Below are 26170 nucleotides of genomic sequence, written 5' to 3' on the forward strand. Positions count from 1 at the left end.
TTTGGTTATAATTACCTATTAGATGTACTAATTGGGATTAATTAACTACAGATATGGAAAATCGCAAGTGCTTTATGTTTATGTTTTTAGTTCAGTTTCAAATATTCTTGTTCACGATTATCGGTTTTAGCAAATGATAAATGGTTTTTAATTCAGTTAAATCTAGGAAAAGAGGTATAATTTACTAACAATACTTTCTTCTAGAATACTCATTAAGGGTATTTTAGGTTGCTGCAAAGTAAGAGCTAAATGCTGTAGTTTGCCATGACCACCACATACCAGATACTCTTAAAAAATTTGAACAATTGAGAGTTTTACCAATTTTCATTATCATTAATGATCACCTATCTTTTACACTAGTCCAAATGATCATAATCAGTAAGAAGGTTTTGAAAGTTATTCTTGCTAAATTTAACTAGCAAGATCAGCGGAAGCTTGTATAGGTTGTTATTTTTTCGCATTCGTTGCTGAAACCTAACCCCATAATATTTTGCTAATAAAAATGAGTTTGTTGCGACTAATCATAAGATTTGCAGTAAAAGCAAGCATCCATGCACGAACACCTCTTTCTATATCTGTTTTAAATTGTTCCTTTTCCGAACAAATTACCATTTTTAAAATTTTTATATACAAACGTTCGTGTTCTGCCAAGTATCTGCAACAATCAGATCAACTACCATAGCAATATAATCAATGAATTCACAAGTTATGGGCCAGTTCCTATTAGCGGAATGAAGATTTTATTCCTCTCAAAATAAATAGGGATAAAATAAAACATAATTTATTATCAGGTTGAATATGGAAATCTAGAATCCTAGTTCTACTTGCTGCAAAATTATGTAACCATAACAATTATCGACTTTTCAATTGTTACAGTATACGATTAACCTCTTCAATGTAGCCAAGCTACTGTTCAAATCTGAGGTAGCACCAAACTTTGATTCAATCACTTTGAAGATCCGTATTGATCTTCTTTATGTGGATCAACAACATCAAACAGTAAGCACATAATTTAAAGCCATAGTAATTGTATATTGATATCATATAAACAACTAATCTTAAAACTAATATGGGTATTACAAAAACAGAAAACATAAAAAGAGCTAAACTAAAAAATAAGCAAACTTATTCAGAAAGACTGGTAAATACTTAACAATCGTCATCCGAGTTGTCACCAGAATCATTATCAGAGTCATTGTCTGAGTCATTGTCTGTTCCATTTCCGTCATCACAGTCATCATCTGAATTGTCACCAGAATCATTATCAGAGTCATTGTCTGAATCATTATCGGTGCCATTCCCATCGTCATCACAATCGTCATCAGAGTTGTCACCAGCATCATTGTCGGAATCGTTATCAGAGTCATTGTCTGTTCCATTTCCGTCGTCACAATCATCATCTGAATGATCACCAGCATCATTATCAGAATCATTGTCAGAATCGTTGTCGGTACCATTTCCATCATCATCACAGTCATCTCCAGAACCACCATTATTACCACCATTGTTACCACCATTATTGTCTCCATTATTACCACCATTATTGCCACCATTATTACCTCCAGAAGGAACAGGAGCAACATTAGTTTGACAAGAAGTGGTAGCTGGTGTTGGAGCTTGAGTAGTTGGAGTATCACAAGGAGTTGTAATAGTAGTTGGAGTATCACATGGAGTGGTGCTAGTAGTTGGAGTATCACATGGAGAAGTGCTAGTAGTTGGAACTGGAGCTTGAGTAGTTGGTGTGTCACATGGAGTGGTAGTTGGGACTGGTACTGGTGTGTCACATGGAGTAGTTGTAGGAACTGGGGCTGGAGCTTTTGGAGTATCACATGGCTCTCCACCTTTACCACCTTTCCATCTTCCACCTCCTCTCTTGTCTAAGTTTGGAACAGCAGCAGATTCAACAGAAGAAGCAATACAAGCAGCAGTGATGACTTTAGTGAATTTCATTTTTGTTGTAGATTAAACTATAATGTTTGTTGGTTATTGAACGTTTCGAATGATCAGAAAGTTGGAAATGTTGTCCCCCATTTATACCCATGCTAGGGTTGAAAGAATCAGAAGATACAGTCTTCATGATTCAGTTGAATATGTTGGGCATTTGCTATCATTGATTTGTCTCTATCCTTGAATCTGCTGCTACTTGCCAGTCTTTTCGCTTACAGTTGACCAAATACCGAAATAGCTTACCCAAAAGGTTGCAAAGAGGAGGGTTGCCGCTTTCTTATTTACAAACTTTGTAAGAGAATTGTAATTTCTTCCACGAACTGCATAGTATTTGACATTTGCAGTCATAACAGAGGTCTTACCATTTTTCGGGAAAATTCTCTTTTGATTCTGTCACCAAGGAAATCTAAGCGAGGCTCTACACAATCTAATTACACATCTATAATTGCATATCAACTACTAATTTGTAATTATCTGTCAACTGTACTATGAAGCACACACTAATACTTGAAAAAAAAAAGCATGCCATTAAAACTTTTCTACTTTGCAATCATTCAATTTTAGAAGCGAATTCTCTATACTTGTGGTCAAAGCCCGAATCAGGGCTTAAAGGAAAGGCTAACAACTATTTTTTTGCATTCAAAGCTGAAACTTTGTAAGAGAAAAAATGATGAAACGACCACCACAAAGTATTACTAAAAATAGTATAACTTTTGCACGACTGCAAAATAACCTTGAACATGTTAATAGCAATGTATGCAACCATGCACCTTACTAGCTATCAGCTTGTTCTCATAATTGCATGAGGTTGGAATTTTCTGTATCAGAAATGAGGTTAATTGAAGCAGGTGATGAATGGTTTTAGAGAATCTACAAAGCAAGTCTTTCCTAGAACCGGTTTGTAATACATTCCATTAATTGTAGTAACGAGGCTTATAAAAGTACATCCATCAGCATGAGTGTAGAATAGGGGGTATTATTCATAAGTAAACACTAGTGTTAGGTAGTTACAAAGTTCTAAAATTAATTTCACATTAGTATGTGATTATTGAAACAATCACCGAAAAAATATTCAACAAGTTGACACAAACATGATTTCAACAACTTCTTTCACTCTTACTACAATCTGAAGTTCAACTACGAACATGCTTTTGCAGACAGAAAATATCTCAAAGTAGCATTACACGCTAGTAATTTCTCTTAGTTTACACCCATACAATAAACAAATTATCAATTACGACTATCTATCTATACATCCTTTATACTTTCCCTTTCTTAAACTTTAAAAATTGAAATACAATTTTAGCAAATTCCGGTGGATTGTCAAGGTAAAGATGGTGTCCAGCATTCGATATGATATGGAAACTGGCAAGTTTTTCGGAATTTTCCTTGATTGATAAATCGTTTATCTCATTAGTCATTTCTAATCCAGCTTCATCATTCATCCAATCTTTATCACCATATAACCACAATGTTGGCAATTTCATTTTGACAAACTTTTCTGGACACCTGTCTAATAAGGGCAATTTCGCCACAGCACCAACATCTAATACCCTGGTGAGGGCATATTCACCTGAGCCTTTGCCATTGAAGATCCTGTATATATAATCATGGATATTTTTAAATTGTTGCTCATCCTGGTAGTAGACGTGGGAAAATCTATGTGTTGTCCACCTGGATATGAGTTTAGATTTGAAAGGACCGGCATTTCTAATGATTGCAAACGGCGAGTAATTATGCACCCACATGTACTCCAACAATCGTCTTGTTCTGGTTCGTGGATCTTGTTCTATTTCGTTGCCGTGCACTATATCTTCTTGATTAACCAATAATTCCTGTTCGGGAGACACCTGTGGAGTGAGATTTGTTTCCTTTTTCAATAACGAATACTGACTGCGTTCAACACCAACAGGACTAATGAGTATCAACTTTTCAATCAAATTCAGGGATATCCCACGCTCAATGATCTTTTTATTATATTTCAAGGCATACGCACAACTCAAATATCCACCAAAGGAATGACCCATCAAAATGAATTTTCCAATATTACGTTTTTTTCTCCACGTCTCCAAAGAATCAATGAACCAATCTTCCACTTTATAAATATCTTGTTTAGTTTTCGATGGAAATTGAGGGAATTTCGGTCTAGAACTCAACCCAAACCCAAGCAAATCTATTGCGTGAATTTTGATCCCTGGTATTCTCGACAATGAATCAAAATTGTCTATAAACAATCCCAAGGAAGCAGCATACCCGTGCACTAATACAATTTCCTTTGTTGACGACGCATCCTTTGATGTGTCTTTTTCTAGATTTTCAATAAACAATTCATGAATATAGTTCCCGTTTCCAATATCTGTGTTGATTACACTTGCACGGCGCAGACCATCTGATTCAGGGAAAAATGGCAAATACGAAAGCAATCGTCTCTCAACTTGCTCATCAGCATATGAAGGTTTTAAACTTTGTTTAAACCAGTCAGTGGCACTTTGGAGCCAGGGATAAGATGGGGTTTTTCTACCATCATTGAATTCACTCACTTTCTGACGTTTGCTCGTTGAAGGACTAGTGGTAGTGGTGGAAGTTACTGTTTCGGTCGACATGTGTAGTTTCTTGATGATATAGAGATCAAAAGAAAAAATACAAAACAGCAAGATTCAAATCTTGTATTTATATGATGAGTAAGTACTGCAAAAAAAAAAAAGCAAAAGCCCCCAATTGATAACGGGAAGAATAAAATGCGGAAAGAAAGAAAGAAAGAACGTGTACAACAATAGAAAAAAAAAGAAATTCTCTTTAAGAATCGGCCGTCAGCTTATATCCGTTGGGTAGAAATCGGCAACAGGAATACACCCAAAAAAATATTGTTGCTTGTCAACCGTTCTCCGTTACCCGTTCTTGGTAAATACCCGAAGCCAACAAAAAAAATTCTAGAGCCGTATTTCCATTTTCAAGACCTGTCATGCAGTGGTTTCTATTATACATGTTCTAAGAAATATATAGAACGTTTATTTGTAATATAAGTACAGATGGCGTTGCCTAAACTCAGTACCGGAATTAAACCAAGTTACAGTACCATCGTACATACAAAGAAAAAACGTGTTTTGAAAGACAGTTGGATTTGACGTCAAATAGTTTAATCAACTGCATCTTTAAACTTTGTATTGTTCTGGTCTTTTTGTTTAAGCAACAACAAGTGACATGGTATTTGAGTTTGAAAATTGGCCAGTCGTAAACGTGTGACATTTGTTTAGGTTGAAATCGCAACCAAATTTTTACGAAATACACAAGGCCATGACATTTTTCTCCTTAAAGTTAGACAACCTTTACAGAAATACTAGTTGAAGCACTTTCTATATTAAGCTGCAAAAAGACAAACTACTTGAAAGACTTCTATTGTTGGTCTAAGATGTCCGCGGCACAACCGCAATACTTCTAACAAACTATCTCATCATAATAATCTTATTCTGCTTCCCTCTCTGGCATGACTACGTTTTATCACAGAAGCCTCTATGGAATTGGCACACAAACACTTCAAACTTCTTTTGACATCCAATACGGCCCTTCATATCTCTTCGTTCATGTTAACACTATTTTTAAAATTCAGTAGAAATGCTTCCTTCTTTATATTGTTTTGTTTTAAACTCTCGATTTTATCCAAAGTATAACTCAACGTCTCATTGATACCTTCAACCTCCAGCATTAGATTTTTCAAATTACTCAATTTCAACCTTAGACTCCCCAAGTATTTATCAAAATCTTTTGGAGTTACCTTGCTGTTTTCTTCATTATTCAAATCATATAACAAATTAAACAAGTCAGGCAAGATTTCTAGCGATCTCATTTTCTCAATGGGATCCACATCTGGTTCAGTCTCAAGCTGGGCTTGCTCTTGAGTAAACTGCTCTGGCGGTTCAGACTTGACTTCAATTTTAGCAGGCTCCAATTCATTACTATTCTGGGCTATTTCACTTGTTACCACATCGTCCACCTCCATGTTATCATTTGTTGACAAATTTTCCTGTTGGGTTTGTTGTATTACTGAATTATCAATTGTTAAGTCAATTGGTGTACCTATATTAATATCACCCAACATCGAGGTATCATTAGACAACATCGGGGATGGCATTTTTGAATTAGAATCATTAGGTTGAGGACTACTCATTATTAGTTGCACAATCAATATGAACTTGGGTCTCGAGATTTTTCTGTTCGAATACATTTTTTTTTTCTCTCTTTCTCTTACACCTTCAAACAAGCAATTGACTACAACAACACAAAGTCAACTATAACATTTCATTTTTCAATCAGTCAAACTATCACTACTATATCACCTACCCAGACATGGATGTATTACTATCGATTTTTGGAACTTGCTTGCCTTGCTTCCCCACTTTATCCTCTCCATCAATTATAATAAATAACAACAAATACCGCATCATTAGACTATTAGGCGAAGGTGGATTTTCGTATGTCTACTTGGTGTCTTCTCAAAGCCAACCGTCATCTCAATATGCTCTAAAGAAAATTCGTTGTCCCTATGGAATTCAAGATGAGAGTTTTAAAAATGCTGTTAGAGAAATTAAGAACTACCACCGATTCAAATCACCATACATCATTTCAAGTATCGACGAATTAATACAACTGGAAACTGACGGGTCAAAAAATATTTATATTCTATTGCCATTTTTCCAAAAGTCTTTACAGGACATCATCAATGAGTTGGTTTTAAATAATTCTAAAATGGAGGAATCTGAAATTCTAAGAGTTTTTATTGGTACTTGCCGTGGGTTGAAAGTTATGCACAACCACAAAAAAACTGCAACTTCAACAACACGATTGGATGATGATGAACAAGACGTGTTATTGCCAACTAGTGAGGATGACGAATATGAAGATTTTACCAACAGCACCGACAACAACAACAACAACAACGTCCAGATGCAAGAGTTGGTTCCATTTGCTCATCATGACTTGAAGCCAGCGAATGTCATGTTATCCGCTGAAGGGTTGCCAGTGCTTTGTGACTTGGGATCGTGTTCAAGAGCAAGAATATCGGTCCGCAATCGTCAACAAGCCTTGACTGTACAGGAGTTTGCCCAAGAACACTGTACTTTACCGTATAGAGCCCCAGAGTTGGTTGATGTTGCCACTAATTGTGAAATTACGGAAAAAACCGATATCTGGTCATTAGGATGCTTATTGTATTGCTGCTGCTTTGGCTATTCTCCATTCGAGAAACTAGAGATAGAACAGGGTGCTAACTTAAACTTGGCTATCTTACAAGGAAAATATGAAATACCGAAAGGCAACAATGGCTACGACCTGAAATTGATTGAATTGATAAAAAAGTGTTTACAATTAAACCCAGACAGTAGACCTGATATAGACGAATTGTTAAATGACGTCTTGGAATTAACGAGACAGTTAGGAACGTAAATACACATGCATTTAAGTTGCTTTAAAATTTCTCTGGCAGTATAGGTGTATAGAATGTATTGTGCGGATTTGCGGTAAAAATACAACACGTAATTTATTGTTTTTTTTTTCCCAGAACCCAACATTTGTTTATTCATTGATTATTACCATGACTTTAACTAAATACCAACGAGGCGACCTTATAGAGGGTTGGAATGATTGCCCTGTACCCCTAGCTCATAAAGAACCATTACAACATGCAAGCCTTCAACAGGAAATAGACACCCACAAGGTCATCGATATACTAAACAAACTATTCCAATGTAATATCGACTTGCCAGAACGTGAAATAAAACATTATGAAACAAAATTAGTAAATAGTGTTGACAAAATGTCCAAGTCCAATATCAACTTCGTCTATCATATGTGTGACAGGATTCTACAGTATCAGAGCCAGGGCAGTTTCTCAGAAGTGAGGAATGAATTGAAAAATGAAGTTATTGAATATATGATGGTCCATGAAGGAGTCAGTAGTTGGTGCTCACCATTAAAGAAAATAATAACCAGCATAAATTAGAAGTTTTATATATGCATATACATTCAAGATGTAATTACTTCCCTACTATACATAGATGATAATACACAATGCAAAAAAAAAAAAAATAGAAACCCAAAAGCTATACTGAACATCTCGATTAGAACTTCTTTCTCTTCCCGATTTGGGCTTGGAACCCAGTCTTGATCGAAGACACGGATCTCGTAGAACCACATGCCTTACAACTCAAGAAATGTAAACGGTTGGCACTTTCTCTCTTCAACTCGGTATTCATACTCTTACATGTCTTACAAGTGACATATTCAATAATGTATCTTCTCAAAACAGATTCCATTTGTTTTGGTTGGAATTTACCCTTTAATATCAATCTCTTTTCACCATCAATGGAACCAGTAGTACCCAATTCTGCAAACAAATATTGGATTAAATGTTCTGGACTTCTCTGTAAAACGGTAGCAATTTCTTGAACGTTGGCAAACAATGTCTTTTTGGAACCTTCTCTTTGGACTATTGGTGGAGGAATACGGAATTTTGGACCAGATCTGTCACCAGCCAATTCAGGGTTGTTCTTCTTCAAAATATCAAAGAAACGTGACAACAAGTCAGGATAAGATAATCCAATTGCTGATTGATCATTTGTGGCACCATTGGTAGATTCTGTAATGTCTTCCACACCTGCTTCTTCTAATTGTTGCTCGAACTCATTGAGATCCAAGCTTTTAGTACTCTTTTTCTTTTTCTTCTTTAAAGTTAAATCGCCCAATGACGATGATAAGTCTTCATCTACTGACGGCGACCCTGATTCTTCTGCTGACTTCTTAGACGACGACTTCTTCTTTTTCTTTAACCCAGAAAACAAATCATCAACCGATGCATCACCTGGTTGTGGTGTTGATTCCTTGGAATCTGTGTCGTCCACCACAGAAGCAACCTTCTTGGACTTTTTCTTCTTCTTCAAACTTGGATCAAAACCTAAATCAGACATGTTCTATTAGTTTATATTTGGTATCTGTATGAATGGCGTTGTATGTTTGAAAAATTTATTGGCCAAAAAAAAAAAAAATGATAAAAAATTTTTCTTTTAGTCATTCTTGCACGTACATGGGAAAAGCAATCCAGGGTCGTGCAAACACCCCAAATCGTGGTAAGTATATGGCTGTACTCTACAATGTAGACATCAAAGCATAATTGTGTTACGAATTAGTTACATTATTTACTACTCTATTGCTCATCTATGTTCAAGGCTTGGGTCTTTTGTTCTAAACTGTCACCTTCAGTGCTTGTATTGTCCAATTTGGATTTAAACACAGCATCTCTGGCCTGGTCATCTGCCAATTTACTTTCCTTACCTGGCTGATAGGTAATTTTAGTTGTTCCTTCAGCTTCGTTTTCTTGCACATCGAAGGCATCTTCAGGAGTAAATTTCTTCAAGTACCAATTCTCAACTTCAGTTTGTCCACCCAGTTCAGCTTCATAAATACAATCATGTCCAGAATTGTTTTTGATAAATGGGTCTGCATTTACTTCCTCTACCAAGTATTCAACCACCTCCAAATGCCCATTGTAGGATGCCCAATGTAAAGCAGTGTTTCCATTCTCATTCTTTGCTTCAAGGAGCTGTTTGACATCGTCTTTCTCTAAGAGCAGTATCAAATATTTAACCACAGGTAAATGTCCATTAGCTGCAGCCATATGTAATGGTGTACTTAAAGTGATATCGTCTTTGATTATAGTTAATGTCTTTGGAGTTATCAATTTTTCTAAATCAAAAATTTCCTGTAATGTTTCTAGATCCCCTACTCTAGAATCGTATATTACCACATCCATTTCCTCTTGAGTTAGTTTGGTTATTTCCAGCATTGTTAGCGATGTATGTTTGGCGATAGAAAGAGAAAAAGAGATGAGATTGAATTTAGTTTTGTAGACCAGAAAAAATTCTACAAATTCTGATTACGTAACCATAATTCCAAGTCATTTTTATTTCCTTTCTTTTACCATTGCACCTGACTATGACACCTCCAAAGATTGAAGAGCTTCCGGACGAAGAGCCCAAAGTGGCAAAACCACCCAAGAAGAACCCATTTGCATTACGTCCCAAAAAGACAACTATTCAAAGATCTGTGGATGAGGTGTACCCATTACGAAAGGGCCTCAATAAACCCGAGATCAAAAGCACCAAACCAATCGACTTGTTATTCGAAAAATTGGAAAATGTGTTGGATTTAGAGTATGATCAGTTGACTATCGATGTCTTGTACCAACGTTTGTTCAATGATAAACAAGAGTTTGATTCTTTTACGAAAAGATATGAAGTTATTGAGCAATTGCTAGATTATTTGATTGATATACAGAAATTGTCAATGAACTCGATTCAAAACGACGATAAAAATCTTATTGCCATTTCATTACATGACCTCAAGACATTTAGTAAGTTACTTAATGTCATCATCATACACGGCGTGTATCCGCCTTTGAATATACTCCGCATAGGTATACAGTTTGAAAAAAGGCAATTAAAGAATTTTTCAAACAACAAGAACTTGATTAAGATTGACAAGTTGCCTCAGACTGATTTTGCATATATTGAAAAGCTTTTGACTTTGATTTATACAAAGCTATTGCGGGTTTTACTGATAAAATCTGATGTTGCTAGTTTATTATTAAAGGGAACCGGCTACACCGACTTTTTGGTTGTGGCTATTACATTGATTGTCATCCCTCAGTTTAATTCCAGTGATATCGACTTTGCTAAAATTGAAAGCATAGCATCGACGTTTGAGTTATACCAGACATATTCTTTGTTGTTAACCACACCATCTCCAGCTATTTTCAAAAAGTTTGTAATGTCACATTTGGGGTCACTCCACTATTCAAGACCAAATGGTATACTCACACTAATTGAGTTTGTTCTTGGGTTGCGAGACCAAGAGGAAATAAACATCGAAAAGTTTGATAATGTGGCAAATGTTGTTTTGCAGAAACCCGCCAACGTCGACACCAAGAGTTATTTTATGTCAGTTGGGAATCAAATGTATGACTTGTTGATTAATATCAACCGACCAAATGTTACTTCATGTGTGGCATATGTTTTGGAAAAATTATGGCAGAGAAACAAACTAGTTGTAACGGATTTTGTTTTGCAAAGAATATGGAACAACTTCAATCCTCCACCAAAAGACGAAGGTATCTTAGTGACTGAAGCCCAATTGAATAACAATATTAATGTGATATTATCTTTAACCAAAAAGGGGTTGGAACCCGATTTATACCAAGCTGTTATTCAACCTGTGTTACTACCACTTTGGGGGTATTACACCTTTCTAAAACAAAACGGTAAAGAAGGTGGGGTCGCCTTGAACATTTTGACTAGCTATTTTACATTAATGAAGGGTATCGACGATCTGGGATTGCCAACTATAGCTAAAAATTTACTTTACAAACATGGAGAAAACTGGAAATATGAATTTGGCGACAACAACTTGACCCAAATTGTGACAGAAAAACCCGAATTTGTATCTCAGAGCAAAGAGTCCAAAATCAATAAATTCTTGAACGATTTGGACTTTGCTTGCGAATTGTTTGTCAAGGTATTGGAGGAATTGGATGATAGTCTAATTCAACAGCTATTTGTAAAAATCTTGAACAACTGGTTAAACAATGACACACAAATTTTAGGAGGCGAAGAAAGAGATCCATTTCTAATGCTTCTTGATTTACGTTTATTAGAAAAAATAGGGGAGAAGTTTAGAGAGAATTTAGCAACGAACCCAATTGATATGTTAGAATTGGTACAGAGTTTTCTCAGTTCCTACAAGCCAAACAGCAAAGAGAATGAACACAGCGCCGAAGATTCAGACGACGAAATGGATGACGATGAGCTGGAGTTTAATCTGGATCAAACTATAACTGTTCTCCTCCAGTTATTGTCAGCAATTATTTCCGAAAACGATATTATTCTTGACAACAAGGGTTCCGAGTTGTTGTCGAGTATCAAAAAAATTCTATCGACGAATTCACAGTTTCAAGCTAGCTCACTTAAGGGTTCAGCAGATGCATTATGCACAAGAATTGAAAGTTTACTATCTAACAATAATGAGATACTTCCTGCCAACGAATCTGAAGCCCAGAAACAAATTTTGCAGCGGGCCATAACCAATTTAAACGACCCCTTAGTACCCATTCGAGCCCATGGATTATATTTGTTGAGACAATTGATTGAAATGAAAAGCTCAGTAATTACATTGGATTTTGCAATAAATTTACATCTCGTACAATTGAAAGACCCAGAACCATTTATATATCTCAACGTGATCAAAGGACTTGAAACTTTAATTGAGTGGAACGAGCCACTAGTTTTGGATAGCTTGTGCAAGTTATATTTACAAGATGATGTTGAGTTGGACGAAAAACTAAGAATTGGAGAGGTGATTCTTCGGTATATTCAAAGAGCAGGGCAAACATTTACCGGGAATTCTGCTAAATTGATTGTAGAAACAACATTGGCGGTGATTCGAAGAGCAGGCAACAATAGAAAAGATGACAGATTAAGAATGTCGAGCATGTCGTTGTTGGGTACATGTTGCAAGGTCAATCCGTTGGGGATGATTGATAATTTGAACTATGCGTTGGATGCAAGTATTGGTATTTTGGAATTAGAAACAGACAAGGATCAAGCTATAATGAGACGTGCAGCCATTATGTTGATATATGATTTGATACTAGGAACATCAGAGACTGACAAAGTCGAGTTTCCTCAGCAGTACAAAAGCAAGGTTATAACTGTATTGAGATATGTTGCTGAAACAGATAACGATTTATTGGTCAGAGAACAGGCACAAAAAGTGTTCGCAACCGTGGAAGAGTTGATTGAATTAGCCATGGAATTATACAAAGAGGAAAATCAAGTACAATGATAGATAGCTCCAAACATGGCAAGCTGTTGTCAACTAAAGTCCCCTTTTAAGTATTGCATCATCGGACTAAAAGAACCACCACAATTTCGCACAATCCAGACTAACTTGAGATTCTCTCTATTCAGCAAAGCTAAAGTAATCTACCCATGTTAGTTTGATCTACTGCTTAGTTTCCTCTCTTATAGTATATAAAAGGCCAGGATATTCCTCTATTTATACAAAACAATTTCGTGAACTAGTGGTTGTTATTTATCAATTTGATGCCACAGTTATGACTGCTACCAAATTATCGCGCTCATTGTCGAGCTCCTCTAATGTCACCACACCTTTGCTTAAAAAAGATGATTACACAATTACTATCGTACCATCGAACTCGTCTTCCGAGGCAAACGAAATCGGGGATAACCCATTTTTGGATCCGAAAGTTGAAGAGTATTATCGAGAGGTATACCAGACATCAAATTATGAATGTTATCCTGCATTTGATCCGCAGTTTGAATGGACAAAAGAAGAAGAGCAGAATGTTGTTCGCAAGCTCAACTATAGAGTGGCTTTAGCAGCATGTCTTCTTTTCGTTGGCTTGCAGATTGACAGGGGAAATCTTCAACAGGCAATCAGCGATAATATGCTTAACGATTTGGCTCTAACAACCAATGAGTATAACTTGGGAAACACCTTATTCTACAGCTGCTTCTTATTGGCAGAAGTACCTTCACAGTTAATTTCAAAAAGTTTGGGACCAGACATTTTCATTCCGATTCAAATGTGTGCTTGGTCCGTTGTTGCAATTAGTCAGGCAGCTTTGTCAGGGAAAGTATCCTTTTATTTGACAAGAGCATTGATAGGGATGCTAGAAGGCGGGTTTATTGCTGACTTGGTACTATGGCTAAGCTATTTTTTCACCAGCAAAGAGTTGCCAATTAGATTGTCGTGGTTTTGGACCACTTTAGCAGTAGTTCAAATCGGTTCTTCATTGCTTGCATGCGGTATTTTGAAAATGAGGGGCCTTGCCGGATTAGAAGGGTGGAGATGGTTATTCTTGATTGAAGGCGTAATCACTTTTTTCATTGGACTTTCGGCGTTCTACTTGATGGTACCTTCAGCAGTTGAAACAAGGAACTGGATGCACCCAAAAGGGTGGTTTAGTGACCGTGAAGAGAAAATTGTTGTCAACCGAATCTTGCGTGATGATCCAACCAAGGGGTCAATGAATAACAGACAAGCACTTGGTATTAAAGAATTGGGGGCTAGTTTGATGGACTATAATCTTTGGCCAATCTTTGCTATTGGGTTTATTGCACATATCGGAAAATCAACCATGGGGACATATTTTACATTAATGAACAAGGAGTTGGGCTTTTCAACATTCGAAACAAACTTGTTAGCCATACCGCCGTCCATTTTGCATATTTCATTCTTGTTGGGAATTACGTGGTTATCTGAACGAGCAAATGAGAGGTCATTTGTATCCTTGGTTGCTCCATTATACGCAGTTCCCCTAATAGCAATCATTCGATGGTGGCATGGGTCAGGTAAGCAGGTATGGGCAACATGGATGTTGTCGACTTTGTTTCTAGGACAGCCATATATTCATGCAATCTGTGTTGCCTGGGTTTCACGTAATTCGAATTCTGTTGGGTCAAGATCAATATGCTCTGCTCTATACAATATGTTTGTTCAAATGGGGGCCATAATTGCTCTGAACATTTATCGAGAAGACGATTTCCCATTGTATAAAAAGGGGAATACCATATTGTTTTTGATAGAATTGCTGTTAATCCCGTTGTTGTTGTTTACGAAATGCTTTTATATTTGGAAAAACAACCAAAAAGGTAAACTCTGGAATAAAATGACTGAAGAGGAAAGGGAGTATTATCGTAAGCACAGCACTGATAGGGGCAACGAAAGGTTAGATTTTGTATTTGAACATTAATAGGTAGATGTGTAGGTCCATAAACAAATGAAGAATACTTCTGTACAAAAGTTTTTCACGAAACGCGTGGATTAATTTTCACTTTTCTTGTTTGAGCTAATAATGAATAACGTCAACGGTATGTACCAGGCTTATACTCTTTCTGCCAACCTACAACTAACATATCATAGACCTTTTCACCCAGATCGTATCATGTAACGATAAACTGGAATTGCACAAGATCCAAGTTGAACTTGACGAGATAAGCAAAAATTCAACAACACCCGATCAACCTTCTTATATCCAGAAACTAACTACAGACAAGCTTAAAATATTGAATAACCTTTTACAGTCGAAACAAAACCAGCTAAGCAAAAGGAGATTTGAATTCAAAGGAGAGCCAGTAGCACCCGTATTGAAATCGCTGGTGGCCAATGACCAAAATGTCGATGACACATCCAAATCAATACAAAAAATCAACAACCAGATTTTGGAAATATCACTGAATGAACACATGGTAGTTGATTGTTTTAGCAATTCTTACGTACAAACTACAAATGAAATTCCATCAATCCATCTTAAAGGTGGCGACAGATCAATATGTAAGTTAACAGTCCAGGGTCCAGTATTCATTCATGATGTTAGAAATAGCATACTAGTATTGTCATGCCACCAGGCGAGATTACACAATATTCACAATTCGTTAGTCATCATACAGTCTGTTCAAAATAACCGAATAATTATTGAAAATTGCAATCAAATAAAGGTCAGCTCTGGAATTGAAGTTGACGATTTCAATTTTCCAACAAAGGAAATAAAGAATCCCCATTTTGAAGTTTTAATGAGAGACGTATCAGATGAGGTGTTGAATGGAGTGAGAAGAATTGCACAAACAAGCGATATTGCAACAGTAATTAATAAGTACATTGATGTCTACCACTGAATATCCGCTACGGTTTTTTGCTAAAACAGTTTTATTGCCATAAGTAGCGCCGGATTCCCCCTTTCGCAAGATCCCGTAGGGGGAAAAATATTTCAAGACTTTTCCGTTCCCCACTAACTACTAGATCCTGAAAAAAAAAGAAACCATTTTTTTTGTTGTGGCGGTAAACTTTTTTCAATTTGTTGAGATTGCGGGGCCAAACTTCACCTACACGCTTAAATCTTTGCAGTGGGGAAATCGGCTTTGAAAAATTACCGAGGACCGGCCATGAGCTGGACTACCAAATATAAATACTGTTTAATATCTTTTTCTTTATTTTTTGCTTAACTAAGAATCAACAAATAGTAATGACAAAGTTACCTTCGATTTCAGAAACTGATACCGTCTACGCAGACGACACTAAACCTTATATTTTTGAAAACCCCAATGACTACCCAATAGAAACTTTAGTTAACCACATTTTACCATTCCCGCAAGAGGTTGCTGGAGAATCTGTTAAAATTCCCGGTACTGCTGAGACAGGATTTTCAGAAATATACCGTAACGCAGCCACTCCCAATGGAATCAAATCAGGTTTAATTCAAGGATTAGATACTTATCATGCGATATTTGAAAATTCAGCACAGGTATATGCTGATGAACCATGTCTTGCTTTCCATGAATACGACTACGAAAACTCTCAGCATTTGGAGAGATACGCTTCAATCAGCTACAAAGAGGTCCATGAAAGGAAAAACAATTTGGCTGCAGGGTTGTTCTTTTTGTTATCGGCCAACCCGTTCAAAAACAATTCGTTGGAGTCGCACCGCAAGATCGATAGCCATAGCAAGGATTATAAAACTTATAATAGCGACAATTTATCCTTTGTTGTGACATTCTATTCCGGTAATAGAGTTGAATGGATCTTGTCAGATTTGGCGTGTTCCTCCAACTCAATCACCTCGACTGCATTGTATGACACTTTGGGACATGATGCATCGAAATATATTTTAGAGTCTACTGAATCCCCAGTTATCATTTCCTCCAAAGAACATATTCGTGGGTTAATTGATTTGAAGAAAGAAGACGCTCAAGGCTTGGCTTCGATTATCTTGATTGTGTCAATGGAACCTTTAACCCAAAAGGATCAACACTTGGTGGATTTTGCTGAGTCAAACAACATTAAATTGTATGATTTTTCTCAAGTTGAACGTACTGGGGCCATTTTCCCTCACAAAGAGTGCCCACCAAATAGCGAGACAGTTTTTACAATCACCTTCACCTCAGGTACCACTGGTGCAAACCCCAAGGGAGTTCTTTTACCACAAAGATGTTGTGCTTCAGCAATAATTGGTTACAGTGCATTAGTCCCCCACCATAAAGGAACTAAAGAATTTGCGTTTTTGCCGTTAGCTCATATTTTTGAAAGACACATGCTGTCAGCAATGTTTTTATTTGGAGGGTCAGTAGCATTTCCAAGACTAGGTGGAACTCCATTGACTCTTTTCGAAGATTTGAAATTGTGGAAACCAACATTTATGGCGAACGTACCAAGAATATTTACCAAGATCGAAGCTGGAATTAAGGCAACCACGATTGACTCCACTTCATCAGTTACTCGCTCTCTTTATAGCCGAGCCATTGAAACTAAACGCAGCAGACAAATAAAAGATGGTGAAAGTGGCGACCATTTCGTTTACGATCAATTATTGATTAAGAAGTTAAGAAAAGCGATTGGGTTTGACAATATGGAATTTTGCTTTACTGGTGGTGCTCCAATTTCTCCAGACACTATCAAGTTTTTGAAAGCAAGTTTGGGTATTGGTTTTGCTCAAGGTTACGGTAGCAGTGAATCTTTTGCTGGGATGTTAATGTCGTTGCCGTTCAAGCACTCATCGGTGGGGACCTGTGGAGTTATTTCACCAACAATGGAAGCTAGAATCAGAGAGTTGCCATCAATGGGATACAATTTAAACGATGAAAATGGTCCTCGTGGTGAGTTACAGCTTCGTGGTGCTCAGTTGTTTACCAAGTACTACAAAAACGAAGAGGAAACAAGCAAGGCAATTGATAAAGATGGTTGGTTTTCCACTGGAGATGTTGCACAAATCACTGATGATGGGTTGTTTAAGATTATTGACAGAGTAAAGAACTTTTTCAAATTGGCACAAGGGGAGTATGTGACCCCAGAAAAGATTGAAGGGGTTTATTTGTCGTCGAATTCGTTATTGACCCAACTTTTCGTTCACGGTGACTTTTTACAGACATATCTTGTTGGAATTGTTGGTGTCGACCCTGTTGGTATCCGCAGCTACATAAAAACCACGTTTCAGAAAGATATCAGCACAAACGAGGAAGTAATTGCATTTTTTGAATCTCCTAAAAATAGAAGAGTCTTGTTACAAGATATCAATGGAAATGTTGCTGGTAAACTTCAAGGGTTTGAAAAGATACATAATATAGAGGTTGCATTTGAACCATTAACACTTGACAGAGGGGTTGTGACCCCAACAATGAAAATAAGAAGACCAATATGTACCAAATTCTTCAAGAAGGAAATTGAAAAGTTGTACAACGAAGGGTCTTTAGTTAAAAATGGTAATTTGTAGGGTTTTACATATTCAATCTAGACATAACATTTATTAATTGTTTCCTCTATTAATAATGGTTCAAACGCCACAAAGTGACCTTACCGGTTTGGTTCCCAATGGCCAACATCTCGTTATTTGGCGAGAATGCAATACTGGTAACCTTACCTAAAGGTGTGCCACTGGTTGGCCAGTTACTATACACTGAACCACTTGGTAAGTGCACCAACCTCAAAGCATCACGTTTAGCTCTTGATGCAATACATAATAATTGTCCGTCGGGGTTGAAAACCAACGAAGATATTGATGTGATTAAGTTTTCCACTGTTTTGATTGGTTTTGGGTGTGTTGTTTCAGGAGCAAATACTGATCGATCGTAGATATTGACTATCCCGTTATTGTTACCAATGGCGACCCAACGATTGTTTTTACCACCAATTTGTAGCTTTGTGATTCCGACACCACCATCATCGTACCATCTGCGAATGATTTTGTTTGGGGTTTTGGAAGTGATTTTCCCTTCGAGAGCAAACTCCCATACTTCACCAGCAGAATTTACAATCATAATAAATGATTCATCGTTGGCAAATGCAAAGTCGACTATTGTTCCTTCAATTTTGAACCCATGAACCCAATGCCCGGTTTGAGCATTTAATAAGTTACACCATCCGTTGTTACCAGTCAATCCAATGTATTTACCTTGAGGACTTATTTTGAAGTACTCAAACGACTTTTGTGTCTGCTCATGCCCATATAATCGACTGATTTTCTCTATTTCCCCAGTTGACAAGTTGATTTTATTCATATATCTTCTTCGACCACTAGCATATATTAAGTTGCTGGTTTTGGTGTCATCGCCTGACAATTGTGGATAGAAGCTGGCTTCCATTATTGGACAGTTTTTCAAAAAGTATGAAGTGATAAAGTTGTTTGATTTCCCGTCAATTTGGTAAATTCTAATAGTCTTATCAAACCCACCTGTTAGCAAAATAGGATAGTTTGGATGGAAGTCAATGGTCTGGATACCCGATTTACCGATTCTTTTATAGTTTGCATCTTTCAATCTGGTTATAGATATTTTATTTGCAGCAATTAGTTTCAATTGCTTTGTGTTTATGAATTTTTCAGTACTTGACAAGATGTTTAATAATGCAGTTGTTGATCCTACTTGTCCTTCTTCATCGTCAACCTTGTCTTCGTCCGACAAGTCTTTCTCATCATCGCTGTTGTTTTCTATATCCTCTATCCATTGTGGTCTTGGGTATATCTTTTCAAATTGGGATCTCAATCTAATAATATATGACTTGCCAGATATAACTGAATCCTGTGGTGTTTTTCTCAACTTTTTCAATTTATCTGATGTTAATAAGGAAATGTTAACCTTTTCATCATCGCTATCCTCCCATGCATTATCTGAATCTTGATCTTCGCCTTCTTCTTCGTCTTCGGATTGATCTATTTCCATATCATCACCACTGCTATGCTCTTCATTATTCCCATCATCAATAAAAAATAGGTCTTCATCTTGTAAATCTTCAATATCTGATTCTTTCTCCAGACCTTTTTCATCTATCTCTTCCTCCTCGTCTGAATAATCATATAAGTTGTCTAATTTTTTCAAGTTATTTTCAAACCCTGCGGCATCTCCAAATACTAATTTCTCCAACAATATTTCCTCTTCATCTTTAGGAGGTATTATCACTTCTTCTCCTTGTATGTTTGTGGGCATGGCTGATGAGTGTAGTACGGAAAGATGTAGGAGATACTTTTTTATGTGAAAAAAAAAAAATTTCAATTTGTTAGTGCGATGAGATTCTTGAAGAGGTCGTGCAATGTCGACTGCAAATAAAAAACTATTAACAATTTGTTTATATATGCTATAAAATAATGTACGTACTGTATTTACTCTATTTCCCACTTTTCATTTTGTTGATAAAACTGATAAAATACTTTTTAAAATCTTTTAAATCCAAATTGTGCAAGTTCAAACAAAAGTCATTACACAAATCTTGAGATAATCCCATATTTAACAAATAATTACTCAAAACAACTATAAATTCGTCGTGTTTTTTCAATTCAAAACTCTTTAACAATATGGCAATTTCTTGAGCAATTAATCGATACTGTGCATCATTTAAATTAAATTCTTGTTTTTGAAATGGTAATTCAAACGAGAGGTTAATGACTTTGTTGATCAAGAATTCATCTATACCTTCGATTGGTGGTAAATTTTCACTGTACTTATCCTCTTTGTCATCCAATTTACCCCCACTTCCACCAAAAACATTGACAAAATTAGTCAACTGGACAATGGCTAATTTTGACGTGGTCGTATCACTCAAATCATAAGAATATTCAAATACTTTGCCAATAATTTCAGGCAACTCTTGTTTATTGGATTCAGTGATCAACAAACTTGAAAGATGATTCATAACAATTGAACTAATGAAATTCAAAGTTGCACGTTTAAGGGAATTTTTATCTCTGATAATATCTGGTCGCAAGTTTTCGTCTTCGGTAACTGGATTTTGTAAAACCTGAAATATTTTTTGAAATAATGGTGTTATAAAGTTATTTAATAACTGGTATATGTTGTCATCTGTTCTAAAGTTATGGACAATTTGCCCAAGGAAACTTAAGAAATCACTATACTCACTAATTTTCAAATTTGAGGATGACCAAATAATAGTAATCAATTTCGACAAATGCTGGCTAATGATTAAGTTGTTTTTGTTGTTATTATCATTGTCACTTTTGAAAATCGGAATGAATCTGGCAAAGGCAAATCTGGTTGCATCTCTAATCATTTCGTGACTGGAAAAGTTTTCTAGGGTAATTAAAACAACTTGAGCGGCATTGTCAATTTTGGCAACCACATCTGGCAAAAACTTTAAGCCAGACTCATAATCATAACCTCGTACTAGAGTACCAATTGCTTGCAAAGAGTGATGTGCCTGTAAAATAACAATTGGTTCTCGTTGAGATTCAGGGATGGAAATACATTTTTCTAGGTCATTGAAAATTGGCTGGAAAATCAAATCGATCAACTTCAGTTTCAATTGCGATAACTCATTAGGAATCAAAGAAATCAATAATCCCATAGTTTCAAATAAATATTGTTGATTGTTGAAATTTCCGTTTTCAACGATATCGTCGTCCTCATCTTTTGTTGGTAACTCTGCCTTAATCACCAAAAGTGGTTGCATCTTCACAACAATAGATTCGATCAATGCTTCGTTATCCAATTTAGGTTTGGTTAATTTGATGAATCGGAAAAACAAGTACCAGCTTCTAATGCGTACTTTTTCGTTTTCGTTGAACAATCCCAAAGGACTGGTGAAAATTTGTAGAATCTTGATGATCAATTCAAAATTTGATTCTCGACTAACCAAGAAATTATAATGCTTGACGATCAATTCGAAAAAGTTTGATTGGATCATAGGGTGGTTTATTTTCATGATTAAATCTGAATTGATCAACTTGATGAGAAACTCTTGGAAAATCAAGTATGGTTTACTTTGGTTGATTTCATTTCTCGAAATTTGGAAGACATTATTTCTAATACTATCAGAAAACCCATTCAATTGATACAATCCCAATTCTACTTTTCTCCAGTTGACGTCATCGACATTAGTCTCAAAGATAGACTCGTTGATTATTACTGGAATTGCTTCAAGGTATAATTGTGGTTCTAAGAGGGCAATAGTATCTTGAAAGCTCTTCAACTTTGCTCTGAAATCCAAAAATTGGGCCTGAGTGTCTTCATCCAGAACTCCGTCATCGTCGTCATCAAACCTCATTTTCAAAATCAATTTATTTAATAGAGTAGACATTAAATCCACAGTATACAATTGAGGGTTTTTTTTACTCAACGTTAAAAATTGTTGTAAAAAGGGGAACACATTTTGAGAAACATCATCATAATTGTGGTTCAAGCACCCCAAAATTGCTGGCCACAACTTGAACAATTGAGCGTTGACTTGTTCCAATAAACCCGATTGATTCTCTAAAACTATTAACAATTCTTGACCAATTTGATTCAATAATTTGGCAACAAATTCCATAAACTCAACATCTTCATCTTCGTCGTCGTCATCATTTTTGTTTTTTTCGATTAAATTTAATGTCCCAATAAACTCAGTCAAGTTCAATAATGAAAGTAATTCTAGCTTATTCTGTGGAGCCATTTTTTTGGAAATTATATCTATCAAAGTTTCACAAGTTGTATTTCTCAATTTTGAATTCTGTAAAAAGCTGAAAACTGTGTTGATAAATTCTGGTGAAATAAACAAGGAAATCTCCATCCAGCTTACGTATTGCCCCACTATCTTGAGAGTGTTGTTCAAGATTTCCTCAGAGTGCGCAAACGATGGGTTAGTTAAGATTTGAATCCAACTGGTCACCATTTGTTGCATATCCTGAGTACGAATGGCATCTTTCAAAAGATTATTTCTATTATGTATTTCTTGGGATCTTGTGATGTACTTGTCACCAATTTCCGAATGAATGCCAATTAAAACTCTCGTATAGTAATCAATAGCCAATAGGTTGTTGGGATTAGTGGAAGTGGCTTCCGATACATTGATTAATTCAAGCAAATCTTTAATAAAGTTGGGATAAATGTTTATATACACTTGACAAAACTGTTTCGCAAGAATTTGAGCAAACTTGTTTCTCAAATGAGTAGGGTCCTGTAAATTATTGTTGATATAACTTGACAAGCATTTAAAAAGTTCCTGATTTAATGTAAACACCTGTTCTTGACTCAATTTGTCAATATTCTCGTCGATCACTTGGTAAACAAAAAACTTTAACCCGTCGTTAATGCTTTCATTGCTTGATTTGATCAAAATATCTACACATGCTTTATATCCTTCCTCTGTTGATTTAATGTGGTTGATGAACTCAAATGCTTGGTTTTTCAATGTTGGATCGGCTGTCCCGCTTAACGCTATTTCAACCGCTTGATGTATTTGTTGTTCCATATAGGTAGTACTGATAAATGGAAGAACTATGCTGGAAATCTATAAAAAAAAAGGTAGTTTAAACACTATCTATGTACTTCTCTCTCAACGTAAACACCAAAAAATCCAACAGTATCTAATAAATCAATGAGTGTTCTTGTAGTTACCGTAAAAAAAGAATGAGTTTTGTAATGCTGCTCAAAAAAAAAAAATTTTGATTTCACACAGTGTTTGGTAAAAGTGAAAAAAAAAACAAAAAATTTTTATTTGTCTATTTACACACGACTAAATGCAACCTAATCTAATACAGCGTACTTTTGCAAGTGTGGTGGAATAGCATCGTATAATCCTTTTTCTGCTAACCATTTTTTGGAGAAGATCCTATCGGCGTATTTATGGGCCAGGTCAGCTAATACAGTAACGACATTACTGCCTTCAGGCAACAGTTTAGCCACTTCTACTGCAGCAGCTACATTTAATGCTCCAGTACCACCGAGATACAATCCTTCTTCGTCTAACAAACGGTAGACCATGGCGATTGAATCTTCGTCGGGGATCTTGACTGCATCGTCAACCAACTCCAAGTCTGGTTGCAAGTTATCGGTAACTCTACCTTGACCAATCCCTTCTGTGAATGATGATCCGCCTCTAATCATTTCTTTACCGCCAGACTTGATATACGAGTATAATACTGAACCTGGAGGATCAGCCAACACTGCTTTTACTTTGCCATTGGAAATGTCCTTCAAGTATCTCGTTGTACCAGCAAATGTTCCACCAGTTCCGGTTGAGCAGGTGAATGCATCAACCTTACCGTCTAACTGTGCCCAGATTTCTGGTCCTGTAGTTTCTATATGGGCTTGTCTATTGGCCACGTTGTCAAACTGATTAGTCCATACGGCATTGTCTAATCTTTCTGCGTGTCTTTTAGCCTGGTGGTTATAGTTTTCTGGATCGGTAAATGCAACAGCTGGCACCGGGTGGACTTCTGCACCCAACAATCTCAATGTTTCAATTTTGTTTTGCGATTGAGTGTTTGGCATGTAAATGATGCATTTGTATCCACGAGCTCGACAGACGTGAGCTAATCCAATACCCGTATTCCCAGCAGTTCCTTCAACAATTGTACCCCCTGGTTTGATCAACCCTTTTTCCTCAGCATCTTTGATAATGTACAAAGCAGCACGGTCTTTAATTGATCCACCAGGATTCATAAATTCTGCTTTGGCATAGATGTTACGATTTATTGATTCGGAAATCCTTGGTAACTTCAATAATGGTGTGTTTCCAATTGCCCCAGGAAACCCTGTTTCACTGACTAATGGGATGAAGGGGAGTTTGAGTGGTGTGTTGGTAGTAATGGAGATCGACCGTTTAGCTATTCTGCCCAACATGATTAAGGATTTGTTTAGGAAGAAGTGTTGAGTTTGGGGTTGAACATTTTTTTGAAGTATTTTTCTGTTCCTGTAGTTGGTGAGTGGTACGCTATTTCACGTGATTGATCTACCCAAGCAACCGTCGATCTGTAGGTCCCAAAGCGACTACTTCAACTATTCTGGTTTGGAGAAAGAGTGCTAAGGTTGTACATCCATTTGTAGAAATTATAGAATTGGTGAAAAATTTTAAAAGGGGGATTCCCTGTTGACCTGGTATTTTGTAGTGGCGTACATTTTTAGACCCCGAAAACTTGACAGAAGGGATAAAACTTGAAATGAACTCATTTAATGTAGCAAACATTTAGTTTGTGTGATTGAAGTTTTATGTTTATGTTTTCCGGTAAAACATGCCTTTAATTTAATCCTACATTTGATTTTTGATTGTTGATTGAAGATTTGCAAGGGTTGTTTAGTGACATCAATTTATGCACAAAAATAATTCAAAGGGTACAGAAACAACAAGGGAATGTTTTGACGATCCCTTAAAAATCCCTTTGCAGAATGAAATTGTTTTCAGGAAATGCAGATAAGACTATAAAAGTGGCTTGTGCTAGTTGGCCTTTGTGCACTACTATTTTTATGCATATGTATAATAATTAGATGAGATAAAATAATATCCTGCTAAGAAAGATTTTACTGCAAGTTGACACGCAAGTCTTGGTAAAAGATGAAAATTTTTGTAAACTGTTGAATCCATCAAATGATGATTGAGAGGAAAAAGAAACTTAGGTATATTTGATATTGTGCCAGTAGTTAGAAAATGGGGACGAGTAACCCTGCCAGTTTAAACGGGCAGGAAAGGGATCAGTTGTACAATCCATTATACAAACCTATTGTAATCTACATAATAGGATTTAAGACTGATTTTACCTGTTAGCATCACAAAAGTCAAACTGAAAAAATTATACATCTAGAACTACAACACATACCTCGAGAGGGGTTGTCCTCAAAGCCTTTAGAGATAATCACGTAAGGTGATATCGATAGGTGTGCTGAATAATACATGGCACTAATGCCGTTAAAGTTGCCAAGATGGCAGTGTTGGATACCATTGTGCTACTGAAAAGTACCAAAAAGTTATACATCCCATGTGGTACTTAGTGCGTTTGCGCAAGAGATTCTTGTCAAATAGGTGACAGTCAACTGAATACTTGCTTTATCTATTTTGAAGAATAAAAAATATTTCAAAACGTCATATTAAAATATTATTATTGGCATCAGTAAAGAATAGGCGAGTATTATTTTGGCGATGACCAAGTTGATTTTTTGCAGTGTCTCGTTCAGGGTATGAGTTCTACGTTCCTTTTCCAGTTTAATCCCTCACTCTACAAAAGTTTTTGCTGACCAAAAGGTGTAGTAGAGTTTAGTGTTCTATAGCCTGTCCTTGGTAAAAAAATGTGTTTAAGTGTTTTTGTGACAGTTGATTTCTAGTGCCGATCACGATAGGATTGCTGATGACACAAACATAGGTGACGTCGTTCAACGCTTATGTAATCGTTTACCTCGGCAGATTA

The 26170-nt window shown here is 36.3% G+C and overlaps 14 protein-coding genes across 14 annotated transcripts; 6 read left to right on the forward strand and 8 right to left on the reverse strand. All coding sequences in view use genetic code 12, as the record gives it.

Annotated features, from left to right (window-relative positions):
- Positions 1–1149: 1149 nt before the first annotated feature.
- CAALFM_C704080CA (uncharacterized protein) lies at positions 1150–1950 on the reverse strand (the record flags this gene model as incomplete). The annotated part of the gene is made up of 1 exon (XM_710123.1): positions 1150–1950. One exon carries the CDS (start codon positions 1948–1950, stop codon positions 1150–1152), a length of 801 nt encoding a protein of 266 aa, XP_715216.1.
- Positions 1951–3206: 1256 nt separating this feature from the next.
- On the reverse strand, positions 3207–4550 carry CAALFM_C704090CA (uncharacterized protein; the record flags this gene model as incomplete). Its single annotated transcript, XM_710122.1, has 1 exon — positions 3207–4550. The coding sequence occupies one exon, from the start codon at positions 4548–4550 to the stop codon at positions 3207–3209; it is 1344 nt and encodes a 447-aa protein (XP_715215.1).
- A 962-nt stretch (positions 4551–5512) lies between these two features.
- On the reverse strand, positions 5513–6169 carry MED9 (Med9p; the record flags this gene model as incomplete). Its single annotated transcript, XM_710121.1, has 1 exon — positions 5513–6169. One exon carries the CDS (start codon positions 6167–6169, stop codon positions 5513–5515), a length of 657 nt encoding a protein of 218 aa, XP_715214.1.
- A 122-nt stretch (positions 6170–6291) lies between these two features.
- CAALFM_C704110WA (putative serine/threonine protein kinase) lies at positions 6292–7386 on the forward strand (the record flags this gene model as incomplete). Its single annotated transcript, XM_710120.1, has 1 exon — positions 6292–7386. One exon carries the CDS (start codon positions 6292–6294, stop codon positions 7384–7386), a length of 1095 nt encoding a protein of 364 aa, XP_715213.1.
- A 148-nt stretch (positions 7387–7534) lies between these two features.
- CAALFM_C704120WA (uncharacterized protein) lies at positions 7535–7942 on the forward strand (the record flags this gene model as incomplete). Its single annotated transcript, XM_710119.1, has 1 exon — positions 7535–7942. The coding sequence occupies one exon, from the start codon at positions 7535–7537 to the stop codon at positions 7940–7942; it is 408 nt and encodes a 135-aa protein (XP_715212.1).
- Positions 7943–8060: 118 nt separating this feature from the next.
- Positions 8061–8906, reverse strand: SUI3 (translation initiation factor eIF2 subunit beta; the record flags this gene model as incomplete). The annotated part of the gene is made up of 1 exon (XM_710117.1): positions 8061–8906. The coding sequence occupies one exon, from the start codon at positions 8904–8906 to the stop codon at positions 8061–8063; it is 846 nt and encodes a 281-aa protein (XP_715210.1).
- Positions 8907–9142: 236 nt separating this feature from the next.
- CAALFM_C704140CA (uncharacterized protein) lies at positions 9143–9781 on the reverse strand (the record flags this gene model as incomplete). Its single annotated transcript, XM_710116.1, has 1 exon — positions 9143–9781. The coding sequence occupies one exon, from the start codon at positions 9779–9781 to the stop codon at positions 9143–9145; it is 639 nt and encodes a 212-aa protein (XP_715209.1).
- Positions 9782–9930: 149 nt separating this feature from the next.
- Positions 9931–12834, forward strand: CAALFM_C704150WA (uncharacterized protein; the record flags this gene model as incomplete). The annotated part of the gene is made up of 1 exon (XM_710115.1): positions 9931–12834. One exon carries the CDS (start codon positions 9931–9933, stop codon positions 12832–12834), a length of 2904 nt encoding a protein of 967 aa, XP_715208.1.
- A 271-nt stretch (positions 12835–13105) lies between these two features.
- Positions 13106–14767, forward strand: CAALFM_C704160WA (uncharacterized protein; the record flags this gene model as incomplete). The annotated part of the gene is made up of 1 exon (XM_710114.1): positions 13106–14767. One exon carries the CDS (start codon positions 13106–13108, stop codon positions 14765–14767), a length of 1662 nt encoding a protein of 553 aa, XP_715207.1.
- Positions 14768–14869: 102 nt separating this feature from the next.
- CAALFM_C704170WA (uncharacterized protein) lies at positions 14870–15689 on the forward strand (the record flags this gene model as incomplete). The annotated part of the gene is made up of 2 exons (XM_019475497.1): positions 14870–14885; positions 14938–15689. The coding sequence occupies 2 exons, from the start codon at positions 14870–14872 to the stop codon at positions 15687–15689; spliced, it is 768 nt and encodes a 255-aa protein (XP_019331042.1).
- A 347-nt stretch (positions 15690–16036) lies between these two features.
- On the forward strand, positions 16037–18277 carry FAA2-3 (Faa2-3p; the record flags this gene model as incomplete). Its single annotated transcript, XM_710112.1, has 1 exon — positions 16037–18277. The coding sequence occupies one exon, from the start codon at positions 16037–16039 to the stop codon at positions 18275–18277; it is 2241 nt and encodes a 746-aa protein (XP_715205.1).
- Positions 18278–18326: 49 nt separating this feature from the next.
- Positions 18327–19985, reverse strand: UTP18 (Utp18p; the record flags this gene model as incomplete). Its single annotated transcript, XM_710110.1, has 1 exon — positions 18327–19985. The coding sequence occupies one exon, from the start codon at positions 19983–19985 to the stop codon at positions 18327–18329; it is 1659 nt and encodes a 552-aa protein (XP_715203.1).
- A 178-nt stretch (positions 19986–20163) lies between these two features.
- On the reverse strand, positions 20164–23241 carry CAALFM_C704200CA (Ran GTPase-binding protein; the record flags this gene model as incomplete). Its single annotated transcript, XM_710109.1, has 1 exon — positions 20164–23241. One exon carries the CDS (start codon positions 23239–23241, stop codon positions 20164–20166), a length of 3078 nt encoding a protein of 1025 aa, XP_715202.1.
- A 275-nt stretch (positions 23242–23516) lies between these two features.
- On the reverse strand, positions 23517–24614 carry CAALFM_C704210CA (uncharacterized protein; the record flags this gene model as incomplete). Its single annotated transcript, XM_710108.1, has 1 exon — positions 23517–24614. One exon carries the CDS (start codon positions 24612–24614, stop codon positions 23517–23519), a length of 1098 nt encoding a protein of 365 aa, XP_715201.1.
- Positions 24615–26170: the final 1556 nt, after the last annotated feature.

This window comes from Candida albicans, chromosome 7 (assembly GCF_000182965.3).
Source record: "Candida albicans SC5314 chromosome 7, complete sequence".
In the NCBI taxonomy this organism is placed as follows: Eukaryota; Fungi; Ascomycota; class Pichiomycetes; order Serinales; family Debaryomycetaceae; genus Candida; species Candida albicans.